This window comes from Rhinatrema bivittatum, chromosome 3 (genome assembly GCF_901001135.1).
Source record: "Rhinatrema bivittatum chromosome 3, aRhiBiv1.1, whole genome shotgun sequence".
NCBI lineage: Eukaryota > Metazoa > Chordata > Amphibia > Gymnophiona > Rhinatrematidae > Rhinatrema > Rhinatrema bivittatum.
Window position 1 is genome coordinate 493,130,236 of NC_042617.1, and position 21,137 is coordinate 493,151,372.

The window sequence follows — 21,137 nt, forward strand, 5'->3', positions numbered from 1 at the left end:
TCATTTACATGCCGGGTGCGGAAAGGGTTATGCGTCTGTTTTCAGAAGCGATACGGACGCGTGAAACTGGAGACTGTATCGCCGAATTGCCTTGCGCGCCCGAATTGTGCGCTACGAGCACGTTACAGACGGGCAATCCTCGAGCGGACGATACTGGATCGACCTGTTAGGAAGGCTCCCATTCACACACATACATATATGCATCCATTTGAGCTTTATATGCAAGCTTTCCTACAACTGATTCTCCATCATAAAATAAAGTGTTTTTCTACTTTTCCATCTTTAGTTAAATTTTTGCCATTTTTTTTGTTTTTCAATCATTCAGATCGTCAAGCTCACAAATGGGACTAAACAAACCCCCAAGAAAACTCCTCTTGTGCATTTTCCCCAGGCAAGCAGGGTCCATAGAGACTGCTGCATGGAGATGTATCTCTTTCACTGGGGAAGGCAGCCATTCTGGGACTTCTCCTGATGTTGGCACCATGGTATTCAATACTTGCAGTGCTAGCCCTTCCTGTATACTCATGTCATACATCACGAGATGAGCATAGAGGACGAGTTAGCACCGCAAGGCCTAGGCCTAGGCCTCATCTGTGTATCTCCCCCTCACCGGGTAAGTGGGGGCCTGGGAGGACCTCAGCCCCAGCATTTTTCCAGGTAGGAGGGATGGGTGGGGGACATGGATGTCCCTGGGAGGCCTTTTTCCTTTTTTTTCCATTTTTTGGATGTGGATGTAGAAAAAGAGGATTTGCATTCAGGCAACAACCAACAAGGACTGAACTTCACAACTGGGGTAAACAAATAAGCGTGAGGGTAGCTTGCTTATTACGGCAGTTACTACCCTAAACCAATTAAGCCTGATACATTACTTTGAATTCATATATAGCATTGCTCTCTGCTTCAATGGCAGGGGGAAATGTGGAAAACAGGATTTACATTCAGGCAACATCCAACAAGGCAATGATCTGTGCATCAGGGTAACTTGCTTGATGTGATGGTTACTACCCTTAACCATTAAGCCTTATGCTCATCTTTGATGCAACTCCAACATTACTCTCTGCATCAATGGCAGGGGCTGGCAGGAAACTTGAATCAAACAGTTACCAACAAGGGCCCTGAAATTGGTGGTTTGTGAAACAGATACGTATTGGAAAATAAGTGTGGGAGCTTGCTGGGCAGACTGGATGGGCCGATTGGTCTTTTTCTGCTGTCATTTCTATGTGTTTATGTTTCTGGCTGACAGATGGAGGTCGGCTGGAGCTTCACCAATACCAGCCCTCATTCCCTGCAGGTTGAGCCCTTGGGTACGGGGCCAGCTGGAGTTAGGTGTGCCTCCATCCGAGGGTTTTGATGGACGAGGAGGAGGTCAGTTAGGGACCAGTAGTGGTAAGAGTAACGGTTCTGATCTGAATGAGGCGGAGTCCGAGAATTACGGACGCCAAATGGAACCAGAGGCAGACAGGGGGTGCCCAAGTAAGAACAGACCGAAGTCTGAAAAGCCAAGTCCAGAATGAGTATGGCAGAGGCGTCATAGAACAAGATGGAGTCAGGGCAGGCGGCAGGCAAGGTATGGTGGTGAGGCAAGGCAATGATCAAGTCCAGGAGATAATCAGTGGCGTAGTCAGACAAAGCAGTAGGGATGTGCAGAGCAAAATTTTATGTTCATATTTTTTATGTCCGAAAGGGGGTCCCACTTGCGGCCAATATGGACATAAAAAAAATCCAATGAGTTGGGTATATGTACATATGTGCAAAAAAAAAATTTAAACCCCCTCACCCTCCTTAATCCCCCCCCCAGACTTACCACAACTCCCTGGTGATCGAGCGAGGAGTGAGGACGTCATTTCTGCAATCCTTGGCGAGAAGCATGTGACGTCGGTGGCACGTCGAGTGACGCGGCGTCACGTGATTCCCGGCTCGTTCGCGCCGGACGGCTCGTTCGGCCCAAAAAGAACTTTTGGCCAGCTTGGGGGGGCCTCCTGACCCCCTCAAGCTGGCCAAAAGTTCTTTTTGGGCCGAACGAGCCGTCCGGCGCGAACGAGCCGGGAATCACGTGACGCCGGCGTCACTCGACGTGCCGCCGACGTCACATGCTTCTCGCCAAGGATTGCAGAAATGGCGTCCTCACTCCTCGCTCCATCACCAGGGAGTTGTGGTAAGTCGGGGGGGGGATTAAGGAGGGTGAGGGGGTTTATATTTTTATTTTGGCTCAACAATCGCGATTTCCCACATATCGAACATATCTATGTTCGATATGTGGGAAATCCGATCGTTTATGTCGAATCAATTTTTTAAGTAAAAAAAAAATATGAGTTGCGTTTTACTAATGCGGTCAATCCGAATGCACACCCCTACAAAGCAGAGGTCAGGTTCAGGAGAAGAACAATAGCATGGTCAAGCAAAGCAGAGGTCGGGTCCAGAAGATGATCAGTAGCATGGTCAGGCAAAGCAGAAGTTGGGTCCAGGAGATGATCATTAGCGTGGACAGGCAAAGCAGAGGTTGGGTACAGGAGTCAATCCGTAGAATAAGCAGAATAACGCAGGAACACAGTAAGAAAGGAGAATACCGAAACTAGGATCAGGAACAGGAACAAGACAGGAACCAGGAACATGAAGGAATCACCAGGGAAGCAACAGAGTACACGACCAGCATGGAGACCTGTTGCAAAGGCAACTAACTGAAGCAGGCCACGGTCTTATATACCGGGACCCAGTGACATCATCATCCGGGGCCGTGGGTTTCCCGCCGCGGCCCCTTTAAAAGAAAAGGAGATGTGCACGCGCCTAGGAAGGGGCACGGCATGGGATGGCGGCGTCTTCCTGCGGACTGCCCAAGGAGGCCTGCCGCAGAGCATGGATATCTGTCATGGAGACAGAGGCATCGGAGTTGGCCTGTGGTCGTAGACGGCGGCCCATGGCCGCGAGAGAAGTGGAACCAGATGGTGGAGCAGGCAAAAGAGGATAAGAAGGCCTGGCCGCAGGCCTGCTGTGGCTGGCATATGCTACAATTACTATATTACAATGTATACCAGAAATCTTTACACAACATTGATCAAGGAGCTTATCATTTATGCAGGCCATACTGTGTTTTTATTCCTAATTTGTTGTACACCGTGCTTTCCAATTCAAGCATGACATATATTGAAATATGAATTAACCTGCATTTCATCAGCAATTATTGCTCTGATAGTTAAGATAAAATATGTTTATTACAAAGTTTGCTTTATTTTATTAGGTGTACAATGTATATCCTGCTTTGGGATTTTTACTGGCAGGACATAGGAGTATTAAAAAAAATACAGATGAATTTCGCTCATTCATAGCAAAGACTTTAATTCAACATCTGAGACAATTAGATGCCAATGACCAGAGAAGTCTTATCGATGTATTTCTTGTCAGACAAGAAGCGGTAAGGTCATTTTTCTTCCATTATAAATTTCAGGGGGAGTGTTGGGGTGGGGAAATTATATTCATGCACACTTTTGCTTTTCTAAAGTATGAGGTAAATTTTAAGACCCGCGCGTGGGTGCACACATGCACATGGATGTGGAAATTTTATATATGTATATATACATATATATATGCACATTTTATAAAATGGGCTCTACGCATGTACATGTACGCATGATTTTATATTGCTATGTACATCTGCGCGCAAATGGCGACTCGAGCGCGTAAGTAGAGGGAATTTTAGTAGACACGCATGCCGATGCAATTACCTATTTCACTAGTTCATTCCTTAATCCCCTAGCTAACTAGCGTCCCTTTTACCCTATTAGCTCTGACCCTTAAAACCCCACTGACTAACCTAATTGTTTTTGTTACATGACTTATACAACGTCCATAGCAGAAGTAAAGTTACACAGTAGGGGACAACGGTGTGTGCTTGTGTGCGTAAATACATACACACTGACTTCATTTTACAGACTCAGCCCACCCATGACCCGCCATGCCCCACCCAGACCCTGCCCATGCCCTGTCCCTTTTTTGAATATTTGTGATTTTTGCACAAGGTGGGAGTTATGCGCCTATCTACTGGTACACAGGTTTAAAATCTGCGAGTAACATGCATATTTCCTGGTTTTGGCGCACGTAGGGATTTTAAAATCTACCAGTATACATGCACATCTGCACTCAAACATTTACATCTGCTCTCAAGCAGGTGTAAAAGTGTGCGTGTATTTTGGCACTGTTTCCACACACACCCAGAATTTTTCAAAGGTAATTTATGTACCTAAATCTACTTTGAAAATCCAGGCTAAAGTCTGTGCATTTTTACATATAGACTTCAATCCTATGCAAACTGCTGAAAATTGCCCTCAGTACGTCTTACTGGCTTAAATATACCAGCAGAAATGGATGATATATATTCTTTTTAAATAGTGATGTTTGATAGGAAATGTTTTGCTCTTCTTTACAAGGGGGTCTGTATTATATTGTTTTATCACATGTTATTTTATAAATAGAAAGGAAGGAGCTAGGGTGAAGTAGGTAGGAATGAGACTAGTGTTGGCTGTTGTAGAAAGGAGGTGGGAGTGAGATTAGAGGAAGGGTGGGGTGTCGTCTTCCGTGTCTAAACTTAATGGATAGAAGAAAGAGGAGGTAGCGAGGAGAGGGTAAAAGGTGTAGAGAAAGAAAATGTGCAGATCATGTGTAGGCTTTTGTGAAGAGCCATGTCTTGAGCTTTTGTTTAAAGGTTTTTGGAGATAGTTCCAGGCGTAAGTCAGTAGGCATGGAATTCCATAGCATAGGGCCAGCTAGGGATATGGCGCGAGCTTTGGTGGATGCGTATTTGAAGAGTTTAGGTGAGGGGGTTTGCAAGGTGGATATGTAAGGTTTTCTAGTAGGCCTGTTGGAGTTCTTGAATTGAAAGGAATTGGAGGGCCAGTTCATTTCTGGGTTGTGGAGGGATTTGTGGATAAGTGATAATATCTTGTATTGTATGCGATAGTGGATAGGGAGCCAGTGTAGCTCCTTAAGTATAGGAGTGATGTGTTCCTTGGTGGGCGTATTCGTGAGGATACGAGCTGCAGTATTTTGCAAGATTTGTAGTGGGTGTATGGCATTTTTAGGCAGGTCCACTAGCAAAGCATTACAATAATCAAATTTAGAAAAAACCATGGCTTGTAATACAGTACGAAAATCGGAGAAGTGTAATAGTGGTTTAAGTTTTTTGAGTGTATGGATCTTGAAAAAACACTCCTTGAGGGTAGCATTAATAAATTTTTTGAGAGACATTTGATCATCTAATACAACTCCAAGATCACGGACTTGTTGGGAGAAATGTGTGTGTGATGGTATAGTGAGTGATGTAGGTATAGCCTGTGGGGGTGTAGGGGGTGAGATAACCATAAGTTCAGTTTTTGTAGCGTTAAGGGCAAGCTAAATAGAATTTAAGAGGTTGTTAATTGAGGTAAGAGTAGTGTGCCAGATATCCAGGGTTTTTGGAATAGATTCAGTAATGGGAATAAGAATTTGTACGTCATCAGCATACAAATAGTGTGGTAGCTTGAGGTTAGAAAGGAGTTGGCAGAGGGGTAGGAGGTAGACATTGAAAAGTGTAGATGAAAATGAGGAGCCTTGAGGTACTCCCTGCCCAAGGAGGATTTCTTTAGATTCATGGTTGCCAAATTTAACTCTGTAATGTCTGTCGCTGAGGTAGGAACTGAACCATTTGTGGGTGCGGTCGGTTATACCTATATCGGAGAGACGCTGGAGGAGAATCTGTTGACTTACAGTATCAAACACAGCCGAGATATCAAGTATAACTAGTAGATGGGAAACTCCTTTATCTAAACTTTGCAATAAGTAATCAGAGAGAGAGAGAAGAAGTGTTTCTGTACTGTGTAATTTGCGGAAACCAAATTGGGATGGAGAGAGGATTTCTTGCTCATCTAAGTAGTTACTAAGTTGACGGTTAATAGTTTTTCTAGAATTTTTGCAATAAAAGGAAGATTAGAGATGGGGCGGTAGTTGGTCAGATCGGCGGGGTCGAGCTTAGGTTTTTTAGGGCGGGTTTAAGGATAGCTTGTTTTAGTGGGAAGGGTACAGTACCAGAATCAATGGAGGCATTGATTATCTTTGAGATAGGCGGGGCTATTAGGTCTGGTATGGTGAGGAGGAGTTTTGTGGGGATGGTGTCAGAAGGGTGGGATGATGGTCTAGCTTTTTTGAGTATGGATTCTATTTCCATTGCAGACGTGTGTTCAAACATTGTAAGTTTTGTAGAGAGTTTATTAGATTGCACAGTATAACTATTCTGGGGAGAGTGAGGAATAATGGGAAAGCGTGTCATGATTTTGTTAACTTTATCGTGGAAGTGTTCAGCCAGTTGCTCACATTTATTTTTAGCTTCTTCTTCAGGAATGATATTTGGAGTGAGGTTGGTGAGTGAGGTAACATAATCAAATAGGGTTTTGGGGTTGAATTGGTACTGATGTATTTTGGTAGCATAGAAATTTTTTTTGGCCAAGTTGATTTCATTATTGTAATTGTATAAGGAGGTTTTGTAGCGTGCAAGAAGGGTTGGGGAAGGGTTTTTGCGCCAGTATTTTTCAGAGTTTCTAAGGGCTTGTTTTTGTTCTTTTAGTGTGGTATTGTACCAGGGTTTTTTTGTGTTTTTTTGAGAGGATAGTTGTTTGGTAATAAAGGGGCAGATTTTATCCGCAACTGCTAGTGTGTGTTCATTCCATGATGCTAGGGCGGTATCAGCATTGATAAGATTAAGGTTTTTAAGAGAATCTGACAGCGCTGTGGTAAGCTCATCTTTGTTGCAAGATTTGCGGATTTGTATAGTTGTAGATATATCAGGAGGGGTGGGGGGGCCTTTCCAGGGTGTTGGAAGTTCTTATGATGTAATGGTCAGACCAAGGAATGGGTGAACATGTTAGGGAATTAGTTGTAATATATTGGTTAATGAAAACTAGGTCGAGTGAGTGGCCAGCTTTGTGAGTGGGCAAATTGATAATATGATTAAATCCTAGAGATTTCATCGCTTCGAGGAAGGAGGAGCAGCTAGGTGAGAGCGGGATAGTGTCCACATGCAAATTAAAATCTCCTAAGATGATGGCTGGGGAGTCAATCGAGATGTTTTTAGCTATGTATTCAATTAAGGCAGAGGGGTTGTTGCTGAGCGCACCAGGGGGGGCATAAATAAGACATATTTGAATGTTAGGCACTTTAAACAAACCAATTTCAAGTTTTGGCGGTGGTGATGTAGCTTGAAGGGTGAGTTTAAATTGTTTCTTAGAGGCTATTAAAATGCCTCCACCCTTCTTTTTAGGTCTGGGAATGGAAACGATGTCATAAGTATTGTTGGGAAGCTGGTTTAGGAGCACATTATCAGTGTCTTTTAACCAGGTTTCGGTTATTGCTAGTATGTCAGGTGTTTCATCTAGAAGGAGGTCGTTAATAATGGAGGTTTTTTTGTTTAGTGACTGGGTGTTAAAGAGAATGAGAGATAATGCAGTGAGTCCGATAATTTGGGTGAGTGGTGGGGCGATCATAGTGGTGTGAATGGACTTAAGGTATGAGCGGTGGCGTGAGGCGTAGTGAGTTGGAGGTCTATATCTATTGTAATTGAGTATCGGGATATTTAGCATGATTGAACCAAGGAAAGAAAAGAGAAAGGTGGTAGAATAGTTTCTCAAACAGTTTAGGTAGATTCCAGGGAAGAGGTTGCAGATATGAATTAACCTGGTGGTGGAAGTAGTGGTGGGGAGGGTAGTTAATGCTGGGGTGATAAGATAAAGATACAGTTAGTAGGTTGATGATATCAGATGGTTATATAGTTGCTTAATGTAAAGCCAAGTATGATATTAGTGGGTAGCATTTAGAGACAGGAGTCATCTAAGCGTGCATAACGCCAAATAAAGGGTGTTAGAATATATGGTGCAATTGAGGAGCGTAGTAGTATTGTCAACGCTGCGACTGGTAGATGGTTGTCTGCAGCTTCAGCTTGCTGGGGTGGTTTTCCAGACCCCCGCGGGCCGCGTGTTGGAGCACACGGGGAGATTGTCGCTGTGTGTCGTCTCGGATGGTTGGTTCGGTGTCCAGATGGGTGCTTCAGGTTAGATATATTAGCAAGGGATGAAGCTGGTCCGTCACTCTTTCCCCCAGTTTTGGGGCGGCAGTTTGCAGAGAGAGGCGATAGCGTAGGGGGGGGGGTTCAAAACGGTCCAAAAGGGGCTGTCGACGGGGGCTGCTCGAAGGGGCGCTCAAAGGGGCAGGCCCCTTTGTCGCGCTCCTTCGGCGCACGACGCACAGAATCCTATATTCCATCTGAAATAAATCTATCATAAGTGATCTCCATATTGCCAAAGTAGAAGGTATCAATTAAATCCAGTTTAGCAAGATACACCTCTTTGCAATTAGACACACCTTCAACAAGAAAATTGTGAATACTGATTCTATGCAGACTTCCCATTCATCATAACCCAAAATACAAAAACAGTTAAACCTTTGTACATCAGATTCTGTCATCATGCACACCTCCTTTCAAACCATTTCCCAAAGTGGTTGAATTTCCAGACACTGCCACAAGCATTGAAATATGGTAGCTTGCAAGGACCCACATTTTAAACACACACTAGACTCTATAAAGCCCATTTTAGATACCTGTTGAGGTGAAAACTGTTGCACCGGAGGTGGACACTTGGGCCGAGGTGGGATTGACGCTACCAATAGGAGGGATCCTATGGGTCCCCACCGTCGACAGGCAGAGAGGGCTGACGGACAGAGGCCGGCTGGCGTTTCACCAACACCAGCCCTCATTCCCCGCGGGTTGAGCCTTTGGGTGCCGGGGCCGGGTGGACTTAAGTGGCCTCCATCAGTGGTCGTTGATGGGTGGATCAAGGTGAACCCAGAGGCAGCAACTAGTGTAGGTATCAGTCTGTACTGGATGAGGTGGAGTCCCGGAGACCCAGGCGCCAATAGGAACACAGTCTGACAGAGGGCGCCCGAGCAAGAGCAGGCTGAAGCCTGAATGAACCATGTCCAGGACAAAGGCTGAAGAGGCATCTTTAAGCAAGCTGGGTTCAGGGCTGTCAGCAGCCTGGAAGCAGTGGCAAGCAAGGCTGAGGTCTAGACAAGGAGAGAGTCAAAGGATGGTCAGACGAAGCAGATGTCCAGGGCTGGAGAGAAGCAACGGCTTGGTCAGGTGATGCAGAGGTCTGGGGCTGGAGAGAGGCAATGGAGTAGTCAGGCAATGCAGAGGTCTGTGGCTGGAAAGAGACAACAGAGAAGTTAGGCGATGCAGAGGTCCGGGGCTGGAGAGAGGCAACGGCATCGTCAGGCAATGCAGGGTCAAACCAGGTTAGCAATCCGAAGGAGAGATGAAGGAACAGGAACAGGAACACCGGAACAAGGAAACAGGAATGAAGGCAATCAGGATCAGGAACCAGGAAATGAAGAGGCAATGAGTACTTGACTAGCGAAGGGACATGTTGCAAAGGCAATTTGAGAGAGCGGAGCCCAGCCTTATAAACTGGAGCTTAGCTGACATCTTCATCCGGGGCTGCGGCCAGGCTACCGCCGTGGGCCCTATTAAAGGATCAGCTGTGCACGTGCACACACCTAGGGAGGTATGAGGCACTGGTCAGGACAGCATCTCTCCGCGGGGCATGCAGAGAGGCCCGACAAAGCATCAGGAACTGTAGAAGATCTGGAGGCCCCAGGGGTGGCCCGAGGATGGAGCCAGTGGCCCACAGCCGCCAGAGACGAGGGATCAAGTGCTGGATCACTTTGAAAGAGGTGAGGGGGCCGAGCCGCGGGTCTGCCGTGGCCGGCGTGTGTAACAAAAGCATGGTCCCATGAAAAACTCTTAATTGTAATTCCCATAAATTAACATTAATGGACACCTTATAAATAAATGCTTGGCAATCCTCATCCAGAACCCCTCCCATATCTTTTGCCATCTAGTGGTAGAGCTTCAAAAATGGTTCTTGCTCCCAAATTGTTATACGTATTGCAGATGCTCCCTGTGAATCTGTGTGTTAGAGAAAATTGACACTTATAGAGGATACTTACTAAATTTTAGTGACAAGGAAGGCAAGGCTTTCACACTGAATTCTGATGGCCTCCAGATAAAAGGGAGGAATGGTGATCCCAGATTTCAAAATGACTAGTTGGGTGGCCAATGAGATTTTTGGGTGGTTGTTATGTGAACAGTCAGATTATACAGATTATCAACTGGAGAGAGCAACATGTACTCCCTTTAGTCCTACAGGAATTGCATGTGTCATCAATATTGGTTAAATCAGTGAAAATAATTTGGATTATTTTACATAAAAATACAACCTTAGCTACTTCCATTTCTTACTATTCATTATTGATGAATAATCCACAATTTCCTCCAAATGTGTTGCCAAAGCAGCATGCATTCAAAGTAATTCATGAGTGGCATTCAGTGGAATTCCTTGTTAAAAGTACTGGCTTGTTATATTCTTTTAAGCAATGTCAGAAAGGTCTAGGATTAAAAAACATCCTTTTTCTCCTATATGGGCAAATAGAAGCAAACTTCTTCACTAGGGCCAACCCTTCTATTAGTGCATTGATTAAGCTGTTTGTGTCTCATCAAGGGTCACTATCTCATCTTTATAAAGCTCTACAACATACCCCGCATTCTAAATCTCAGGGTTTTCCTACCACTGTTGCTTCTGTTTTTGGTGCTCTGTAGATGCCTTGGGGTGCTCATCCCACTAATGTTTTTCTCCTTTGATCCTCTGTAAGTGCCTTCTGGTATTCATGCCACTATTGTTGCGGCCATTTACCCCTCTTTTAGAGATTTGGGTTGTTCTTACCACTCTTGGTGCTGCATTACTTTGATGTAGCTTCCTCTGTTTGGGCTAATTTGCCTGTTATGATACCTTCCCTTGAACTATTCATGCCATGTGGGTGCCAGTTTGACACAGTCTTGGTTTCTTGGATTGCCCTCTTCTGATGATGTCTACCCACATGTTTCATTACAACATATAAAACCCCCTTGTTTTGGAGTCTAATTGGATGCTTTGCTTCCCCCATTGACTTTAATGGAAAACAAATGAATGAATGATACAAATAAATGAAAATATTTTTGTCATTTGCAATAAATGGAGCAAATTATGGAGGTACATGAAACATTCTTTTCGTGATGCTGCTGAAATTTTAGAATATATATGAGAAGTAATAAAAATGTTAACTGAATCCTACTTTTTAATTTTATAAGTGGTACATTTCTGTTTTAAAAACCTTTTGCTTTGAATTTGCAGGAGAAATCTAACCCAAGCTCATATTTCCATGAAGACAACTTAATAAGCCTTGCCAGCAACTTATTTGCAGCTGGAACAGAAACCACAACCACCACCCTTTACTGGGGACTTTTGCTTATGATAAAATACCCAGAGGTTCAAAGTAAGAAATCTGACATCTGATCTTTCTGTAGAATTCCTTGCTAAATATTGATTTGTAATGCATTTTATTATTAGACTATATTTATTATTCGATTATTAGACTAAATTTACTATATTTATTAGGGCTTCTGATCCTAGAAGTTTATAAATTGCAAATGTATGGGTTTGTTTTTCCAGCAATTAGGGGTATTTGGTAGGGATGTGCAGAGGGGCCGCATACGTTACATTCGGTATTCGTATTCATGGGGGGGCAGATACGTTGCATTTGGCAAGGGGGGGCCCCGATATGTTCATGCATTCCATTCTTATTAGTTTCCCAGCTAAAATTTAATTAACTACAACCCCCTACCTGCCTGACCCCCCAAGACTTGCCAAAACTCCCTGGTGGTCCAGCGGGCGTCTGGGAGCCATCTACTGCACTCACACTGTCGGCTGCCGGTATTCAAAATGGCGCTGATAGCCTTTGACCTTACTATGTCACAGGGGCTACCGGTGCCATTGGTCGGCCCCTGTCACATGTTAGGAGCAATAGACGGCCAGCGCCATCTTGTGCAGGACTTGCCAAAAGTCCCTGGTGGATCAACGGGGGTCCTGGAGCTATCTCCTACACGGGCCGTCGGCTACCAGTAATCAAAATGGCGCCGATAGCCTTTCCCCTTACTATGTCACAGGGGCTATCGGCGCCATTTTGAATAACGGCAGCCGATGGCGTGAGTGCAGTAGATGGCTCCCGGGCCCTCACAGGACCACCAGGGAGTTTTGGTAAGTCGTGGGGGGTCAGGAGAGTGGGGGTTTTGTTTAAATTCGCTCCTTTAGACGGCCAAATAATTCGGTGAAGATTCGTTGTATTTGTGGGAATCGCGATACATTTCGCGACCCCATGAATATAACGAATATGTCCCTATACTTTGCGGATTGCCAATATGTTGCAAACGAATGCACACCCCTAGTATTTAGCTGATACTAAAAATTAGAGATTGCATTGGTAAAACCATTCGGTTCGGGCATTGTTTTCGGCCCTCTGTGGGAAATTTCATTTTTCCCATGGTTCGGCCTTTTTTTTTTGGGGGGGGGACCCTGATTTTCGGGTTAGTGCACACTAACAGAGTTAGTGCGTGCTAACATTTTAAAGTTTAAATTGTCTAATTCATCCAAAACTAATGCATGTCCTTACTAAAAATAGTTGTTTTTCAGTGAGCTCACTACACACGTTATAATGGTGAATTTTCAAGTGGATTCAATTTAAAAAGATGTACATTAATTTATCTTCACATTTTTGCATTATGCTGATTACATTTCTGCTGGGGGAGGGGGGTCAGTAGCCTTTCTGAGCAGCAGTCTCAGTCTCTCTCTCTATCTTTCAGTCACTCAGTCTCTTTCTCCTCTTCCTCAGTATGTCAAACCTCAGATCTGTACTTTAATAGAGAAAGAATCCTGAGAGTAAAAAAAGTACTATAGCATAATCACAGATCTCACTCACATTAACAGAAGACACTATTTCAGAAAACTCACATATCTTTTAGTAAGGCCTATTACAGGAATCAATAGGACTATACCATATTGCTTTGTGCCTTATGTCCTGTTATTCTGTGCTTATGTATTTATAAACATCAGTCTTAGGCCAGGATTCATCATTTCGCTGTAAATATAGTGAAATAGCACCCAAGATTTAAAAAAAAAGAAAAAAAAAGGTGTGGTTAGGTAAATTTGCGGCCTGCCGTGTCAAATAGCTAAGTAACACACACAGTGTTGCGGCATCGCATGCCGCGATGCGGCATTGCATCTAGCGTAAATTAGTGTGTGCTGTGTTCTTTTTTTCAGTTTATATATACTGGCTTCCTGCACCTGCCTCTTTGAAGGTGTGTCAGACGTTAGAGAGAGAGGAGTGGAGGTTTGTTGCTTAGTTGGAGTGTAGAGGAGTTTTTGGGGATTACCTAAGTGAGTTGTCCTGTTTTCTGTTGTTATCTGTTTCCCTTTACCTAGATATTTTGTCTTCTTTCTTGGAGTGACAGTTTTTGTTTGTTAGTCCAGTTTGCCTGTCTGTCTTTTGCTGTGGAGGAGTGGTGGTGATGGAGTGGAAGTGGAGTGGAGGAGGCATGTGGTAAAGGAGAAACTACCTTACACCGTGGAAAGACTTTTATTAGAATTGCCCGACTCAAAATACAAGCTGAGTTTCGCCAGCCTGTATTTTGAGTCGGGCAATTCTAATAAAAGTCTTTCCACGGTGTAAGGTAGTCCCTTCTGTTTTTTTGCCTTGGCTACGTGGGACCACCTTCCGGTTTGTTTCATTGGACCTTCCCTCATGTGGTAAAGGAGGACTGGATGTGTGTGGAGGTAGTGAATGGAAGAGTGGAGGGTGTGGAGAGGATGGAGAGAGTGGTGTTGGGAGAGAGGAGAAGTAAGGCATGAGGAGAGGAGAGGATGCGAGAGGACCAGGGCAGGAGTTCTAGAGGAAGGAGGAATAGTAGTAGGAACAGGGACAGGAGTAGAGTCAGGCAGGAGGGAAGAGATAAGAGGAGTGAGAGGGGAAAGGGGATAGGCAGGCGAGCACAAAGGGATCAGCATGCCAGGCCAGGAATAGAGAAAGAGGGCAGGGGGCAAGGGAGTCAACAGGGTAGGGACAGGAGGAGGGGGCAGAAGGGAGGGGAGAGGGGAGTGAGATGGAGAGTGAGGAAAGGGAGGACAGCTCTCTGGTAGAGGAAGTGGCACCTTCTGGCAGCCAGACAGCACCAAGGCCTTATCTCAGGACTATCAAGTTTAGCGTGTAGGGGAATGATATGGTGATTGCAGGAGTTCCTGCAGAATTATGCCATGCTGTTTGGCAACTGGGCGGCAAGACATCCAAGGCAGCCAAGGGACAGATCTGGCACAACATAGCCCAGGCCATCACCAGGAGCAGCCAAGTCCCTAGAAGTGGAGAGCAGGTCACCCACCAGTACCAGGACATAAAGGTGTAACTAAAAGGCAAGGTAGCGACCAGAAACAAGTACTTTCGGAGGACTGGAAGAGGAGCTCCTTGTCCAATTGTCCTGACCAACATGGAGGAGCGATTAGTGGATAGGCTGGGACCTGATGTCTTTGAGGGCTTCGCTGAGCACTTGGACAGCATGCGAACCGCAGTTGGTAAGTTCACCTCACCTGTAAATGGGCAGCCAGCAACAGGTGTACATATCATTTGGCATAAGATGCTTACAATGAAAAGACTCAAAGTGCACCTCTGATGTCAAATGTAAAAAGCATACTTGCTGGCATTGGTACTTATGTCTTATGTTTTTTTTCCACAGCTCTCGCCCACAAAGCTGCTGGTCCCAGCCAGGAAGCTCCAGGGACCTGCTGGAAAGACCCAGGGACCAACAGCACACCACCCCTTCTGCAGATGTCCTTACTCACGGATGCCCAGACACAGGTCATTGAGGAGGAGCAGCAGCAGCCGGCACAAGCTGAGGACCCATTGGTGATACTGCGCCCCCCCCCCCCCCCCCCCGGTTCTAACAGTCCACTCAATGTTTCCCTGACAGGCTTCATGGAAGATACAAGCCTTGAGTGGGAAGTTCTACATCCTGCTGAACCTCAAACCAGCAAACCACAGCACCAGCACAAACCACCATGCCCTTGGAAAGAGGAGTACACAAGCTCACTCATGCCAAATTTGGAGGCTGAAATCCCAGCACCAGCACCATTAACATTCCTATAACCAGAGGAGTCCATGCATGACCAGCTGGACCAGCTGCAAAAGAGCCATGGGGAACACCTCATACAGATTCGGGCAGAGCTAGTGTGCCTCAGAAGAAGTGTCAACAGGCAAAATCAGATCCTGCAAAAGCAAACAGCCGTGCAAACCCAGAATTTCTTGACACTCGCTGCAGCTATGAACAGCATGACAAATGTGCTCACGCAGATGCTGTGAAGGATGCATGAGTAGCCATCTGGTTCGTCCCCAGCATCAGTTGAGTCCATACCCCTAAACTGCATAGCAATCCCTAGGATTCCAGTTGCCCAAGGGGTAAGCCCCCCCAAATGCATGCCCCTCCCAAGTGGCAAGCCACGATGTGGCAAGGGGCCATGAAGATCTGTAAGACCTGGCCTCTAAGGGAGAAGAATAACACTTGTAGGACAAGCCTGGCTAGGCCTCTGTACAGAGTTCCTGTGCCAGCTAGATGGAAGAAGTCTACTGGACATGTCCTCACTACAGAGTTCCTATGCCAGCTAGATGGAAGAAAACTGCTGGGCTCATCTCATTACAGAGTTCCTGGGCTGGCTAGATGGAAGAAGCCTGGTGAGCTCATCCTCACTGCAGAGTTCCTGTGCCAGCATGCAGAAGGGATGGTCTACTGTCAGCCATTGTGTTCTAGCAGCCTAACTGTAAAGCCCTCCTCGATGCTCTGCCCGTATTCCATCCTCCTTGATGCAGCCTGCAGTCATGGTCTAGCTGCTGCCTCTTCTCTTCATATCACATCTCCTGATATTGGTGTATCTTCTCATCTCAGCTCCTGCTGCTGCTGCTGCCTCCATGCTGCTGGTATGTCCTCTCATCTCAGCTCCTGTGGCTGCCTCCATGCTGCTGGTGTGTCCTCTCAGCTCAGCTCCTGCTGCTGCTGCCTCCATGCTACTGGTGTGTCCACTCAGTTCAGCTCACCTCCTGCTGCTATTGCCTCCATGCTGCTGGGTCTCTTGCTGGGCCTCCTCCCTCCATGCTTCTGGGTCTCCTCCTAGGCCTCCTCCCTCCATGCTGCTGGGTTTCCTCCTGGACCTCCTCCCTCCATGCTGCTGGGTTTCCTCCTGGACCTCCTCCCTCCATGCTTCTGGGTCTTCACCTGGTCCTGCTGCCTCCATTCTGTTTGGTCTTCACCTGTTCCTCCTGTGTCCATGCTGGGTCTTCACTTGCCCCTGCTGTGTCCATGCATCCATGCCTTTGCTGCCTTGGCCCTTAAGCTGTTCCTGTAAGTGCATTCTTTCAACATGGAGTGTCTGGGGTCTTTACTTGAACTTTGCTGCCTTGGCCCTTAGGCTGTCTCCATGAGTGCACTCTTTGAACATGGACTGTCTGGGGCCTTTTGGTTAACTGGTGCTTTTACCTTTAACATTTGAGCTAGACTGTAGCTATTGGTGTGCCACTTCTGCTTTCTATGTTCTATGTTTGTCATGATTGGGCCTAAAGGATAAGATGTTAACCCTGTATATGTAATGATGCCTTTTCAAACAATGGATTTTAAAGTCTACTCAGAATATGCTATTCATTAAATGTACAAGGTTTTGTGGTATTTGCTATCTTGACTTTGCACATCATGATTACCTAACATATTGACTTTATTTCAAATACTGCACTACATGTCTTTGCTAAGAAAGTGGTCACTGGTTTGAAAAAGACACTTCCTGGTTTGATCCCTTCATTGTGTGGTTTTTGTGTTAACAGTTCACTAGGTACACGGTTTGCCCTCTATTTGACCTTGCATGCTAGAATGCCCATGCACAGTCCAATTTGCCACTTATCTATCAGGCAATAGCATATGGCATAACCCATAGAACTAAACGTTCAGTATGCTGCAAAGAAAAACAGGAAGAGCTAAAGAAGAAGCTCATTACTGGGGACCTCCACTATTGGCTCTTGTTTCCATCTTCATACTTCATAATCATAAGTAACTCCTGCTTACATGGGCCTGTATGTGTTATGCTAGTAGGTAGGTATCACCCACACATCCATATCACCTTCCATATCACCATTGCAATGACTCAACATTCTCCCTACTTTTTTTTTGTCTAATTCCCTCAAAGATGGTATCACGGAACTCGGACACTGCACTTGTTAGTTCTTCTGTTCTTCAATCTGGCTGTTGAGCTCTTGTACACAACTTCATGTTACTGCCGGGGTTGACGGATAGCTTGGCTCACAGATAATGTCATCCACGGTGCTCACTGAACATGCTGAACTTCACATAATCTCAAATTCTCACTGTTATAAGATTTATTCCCTTTCCTTCAGGAGTCTGAAGCAAAGTTATTAGAACCTAGCACCTGCATCCTATAATAGAATTTTCCCTTCATTATACATGTTCCTTTTTCCTGTTACAGTTCATCAATGCAAGTCATGCCTCACAATCTCATGTCATTTAACTCATCTGAGTAATGAATACCAAGAACTTTGCCCTGAAGCAACTCCAACATAACATTGAAACGATATTTGAGGTGGACTTACCATACATTTGAAAAAGATGGAACTGATGACGTCCTTCTCAACTATGTTACACACCTCTGCCCACTGAGTGGGTGTCCATGCTGATTTTACAGTTGTGTAATAAATGCTTTTGCCTCCTTATCTTCAGTAAATATTTTAGTCTCTCCATTGTGAAAGACTTTATTGTTGTGATCCCGGTCACGGCTCTTACCTCCCGCGAGTCTCTCTGTTTGCCGCAGCAGTCCCAAACTCTCTCTGGGCCTTGGTAGGCCTTCTCTGTGGCAGCGTCTCCATGAGGGAGACGCTGTCAAATTCCTTTCTCTGTCCCCACCCCTTAGGCACGCGCGTGCGCGCAAGGGGCTCTGATTTAAAGGGACCTTGGCGGGAAACTTCAGCCAGCCTCCTGGATGATGTCAGACGCCGGCAAAGTATCTAAACCCATCTGCTGCTTCAGGTCCTTGTCTTGCAATGAGGTTCTCTCCCTGGAGTCATCAAGTTGCTGTTCCTGATCCAGCCTTGTTCCTGATTCCTTCGGCTTGTCTTCCTGGTTCCTGACTTCGGTACTTCTTTTGGATTTCCTGTCTGCTGCCAGCCCCAACTATCGGACCGTCCATACGTTCTGCTTCTCTGCCTCCACTGTGAATTCCAGATTATCCTCTGGACTTTACTCTCAGGGAGACCGCACCTATGTCCAAGTGACTCGGATCCCCAAGGGCTCCTCCCGGGGGAACCTCGAGCTTCCGGTTGTGAAGCTCCTGGTTGGTCTCCTGGCTCTGTTCCACCTCCTGGCCACAACATCTACTGCGGACTTCTCAGCATTTCTTCACCACCCGATGGCCGGCTTAAGGGTCCACAAACCATAACAGTTTGCAAGGTAATGGACCCGGCAGATATTTCTGGACTACAGGCCATTGCTTGAATGGCACAACGGCTGCAGTAGCAACAGCACTGTCTAGATGTTCTAGCAGCCACCGTCGAGCAATTGGCTAATCGCTTGGTTTCCAATCCACCAGAGACTCCCCCGGTTCATCCTCTGGTTCCAGTTTCTAGGCCAGCTGCCTCCACACATTTGCTGGCTCTACCCCGATACTCTGGTGATGCCAAGCACTGCCAGGGATTCCTAAACCACTCTTATATAAGGTTCTTTTTTCTTCCAACCCAGTTTCCGTATGACTCAGTGAAAATTGCTTACATCCTTTCGTTACTGGATGGGAGGGTCCTGGCCTGGGCTTCACCTTTGTGGGAGTGCAATGATCCCATGCTGAGTAACCTCCAGCAATTTGTGCACAACTTCAAGCAGGTGTTTGATGAGCCAGCACGCCACTCCACTGCAACCACGGTACTCCTACAGCTGCGCCAGGGGTCCCGGTCACTGGCAGATTATGCCATCGAGTTCCGCACCCTAGCTACAGAGTTGGGCTGGTGAGAGGATAGCTTACGTGGCATTTTGCTGGAGGGATTGTCCGCTTGCATAAAGGATGAATTGGCAGCCAGAGACCTTCCAGATGATCTCAACAACCTGATTGATCTGGCGGGTAGAATTGATCGCCGGCTTCAACAGAGGGCTCATGAGGCTAGACTGCCCCAGAGGCATGTCTCTCTGGCTCCGGCTTTCTCCAGGCCTCTGATGTCCCCACAATCTCAACTGAACCCTCATACTGATACTCATACAGATGAACCCATGCAGCTGGGACGTAGCTCCCTGACTCCGGAGGAGAGGTGGTGACGTTGAACATTGGGCCTCTGCCTGTACTGTATCCTGGAGGGACCTTCTCCATGCTCGCATTTATTGACTCAGGAGCGGGAGGGAACTTTATCCTGTCTGACTTGGTACAACAGCTACAGATTCTGGTTCTCCCTCATAACCAACCATTGTGGATTACCTCCATTCGTGGCACACTGCTTCCAGGGTGTGTTTCTGCCTCTACCACACCAGTGACCCTCCGTACCAGAATCCTTCATACAGAGGAGATCTCCTTTCTGGTCTTGGAAAAAGCCATCCACCCCATCATGTTGGGGATACCTTGGCTCCAGAAACACTCCCCTGTTATCCATTGGGATACCCTACAAGTGGCAGCCTGGAGTTTGAACTGCTTCTAGTCCTGCTTGCTGACGTTGCCTCGGCCCTGTGTGGCATTAATGACCACACCGCTTGCACTACCTTCCCAGTATGCGGAGTTTGCAGACGTGTTTTCCAGAGAAATGGTGGAGCTTCTACCACAGCACCAGCCATTCGATTGTGCTATTGATTTGTTGCCTGGTACAATGCCACCCAGGGGGCAAGTTTATCCTCTGTCTCTTCCGGAGACACAAGCCATGTCAAAATATATCAAGGAAAACCTAGCCCATGGATTCATCTGTCCCTCCAAGTCCCCAGCTGGAGCAGGCTTCTTTTTTATTGGGAAGAAGGATGGGTCCCTCAGGCCCTGCATCGACTATAGAGGACTTAATGCTATCACACGGCGGGATCGGTACCCGTTACCACTCATTCCTGAACTACTCGACTGGCTACAAGGGGCCAAGGTTTTCACCAAGCTCGATCTCCGTGGTACTTATAATCTTGTGCGAATCCGCCCCGGGGACGAGTGGAAGACCACCTTCAACACCTGGGACGGACACTACGAATACCTAGTTATGCCCTTCGGGTAATGTAATGCCCCAGCGGTCTTCCAAAACCTGATGAACGAGGTACTCCGGGACATGCTACACTCATCTGTCATTGTTTACCTAGATGACGTCTTGATTTACTCTAAAGATGCGTCTATCCACCGTCAGCACGTGAGACAGGTTATAAGGATCTAGAGAGACAATCGTCTCTTTGTAAAATTGGAGAAATGCTTGTTTGAGCAGGAGTCACTCCCATTCCTGGGCTACATTGTTTCATCTACTGGATTCCATATGGACCCAGACAAAGTGTCCGCCATTAAGGAATGGCCTCAGCCTATGGGAATTAAAGCCCTCCAAGTTTTCTTGGGTTTGTGAACTTTTATAGGCAGTTTATACCTCACTACTCTCAAAGAGTCGCACCCCTTACAGCCCTCACTAAGAAAGGAGCTGACGCAAAAGAATGGCCCTTGGCTGCTTGCCTTGCTTTTGAGGACTTGAAGAAGGCCTCTTTATTGGACACTTGTTTACATCAACCAGACCCTCAACGACCTTTCATTGTGGAAGTGGATGCCTCTGATATTGCAGTAGGTGCAGTTCTCAGCCAAGTTTCCAGCAAGGGGAAGTTACTTCCTTGCTCTTACTTCTCTCGAAGATTTTCTGCAACACAGAGGAATTATGGCATTGGGAATAATGAACTAGCTATCAAGCTAGCATTTGAAGAATGGCAGCAGTGTTTGGAGGGGGCTCCACACCCCATTGTAGAATATACAGATCACAAGAATTTGGAATTTTTATGCCGAGCTCAACATCTGAATCCCAGGCAGGCCCGCTGGTCACTATTCTCAAGCCGCTTCCACTTTTCAATGCGCTATAGAGCGGCAACTAAGAATATACGTGCCAACTCATTATCATGTACTATAGAGCCTGAAGAATTGGTTAACCCACCTCAGTAGATCTTAGACCCAATAAAG

General features: G+C 46.1%; 1 protein-coding gene across 2 annotated transcripts in view; it reads left to right on the forward strand.

Annotated features, from left to right (window-relative positions):
- Positions 1-21,137, forward strand: part of LOC115088126 (cytochrome P450 2K6-like) — a 114,123-nt gene that overhangs the window by 81,221 nt on the left and 11,765 nt on the right. For both annotated transcript variants that reach the window (XM_029596102.1, XM_029596101.1), the window contains 2 exons: positions 3,236-3,409; positions 11,247-11,388. In XM_029596102.1, coding sequence (XP_029451962.1) covers positions 3,236-3,409; positions 11,247-11,388 — 316 coding nt within the window. The remainder of the gene's footprint in view (positions 1-3,235; positions 3,410-11,246; positions 11,389-21,137) is intronic.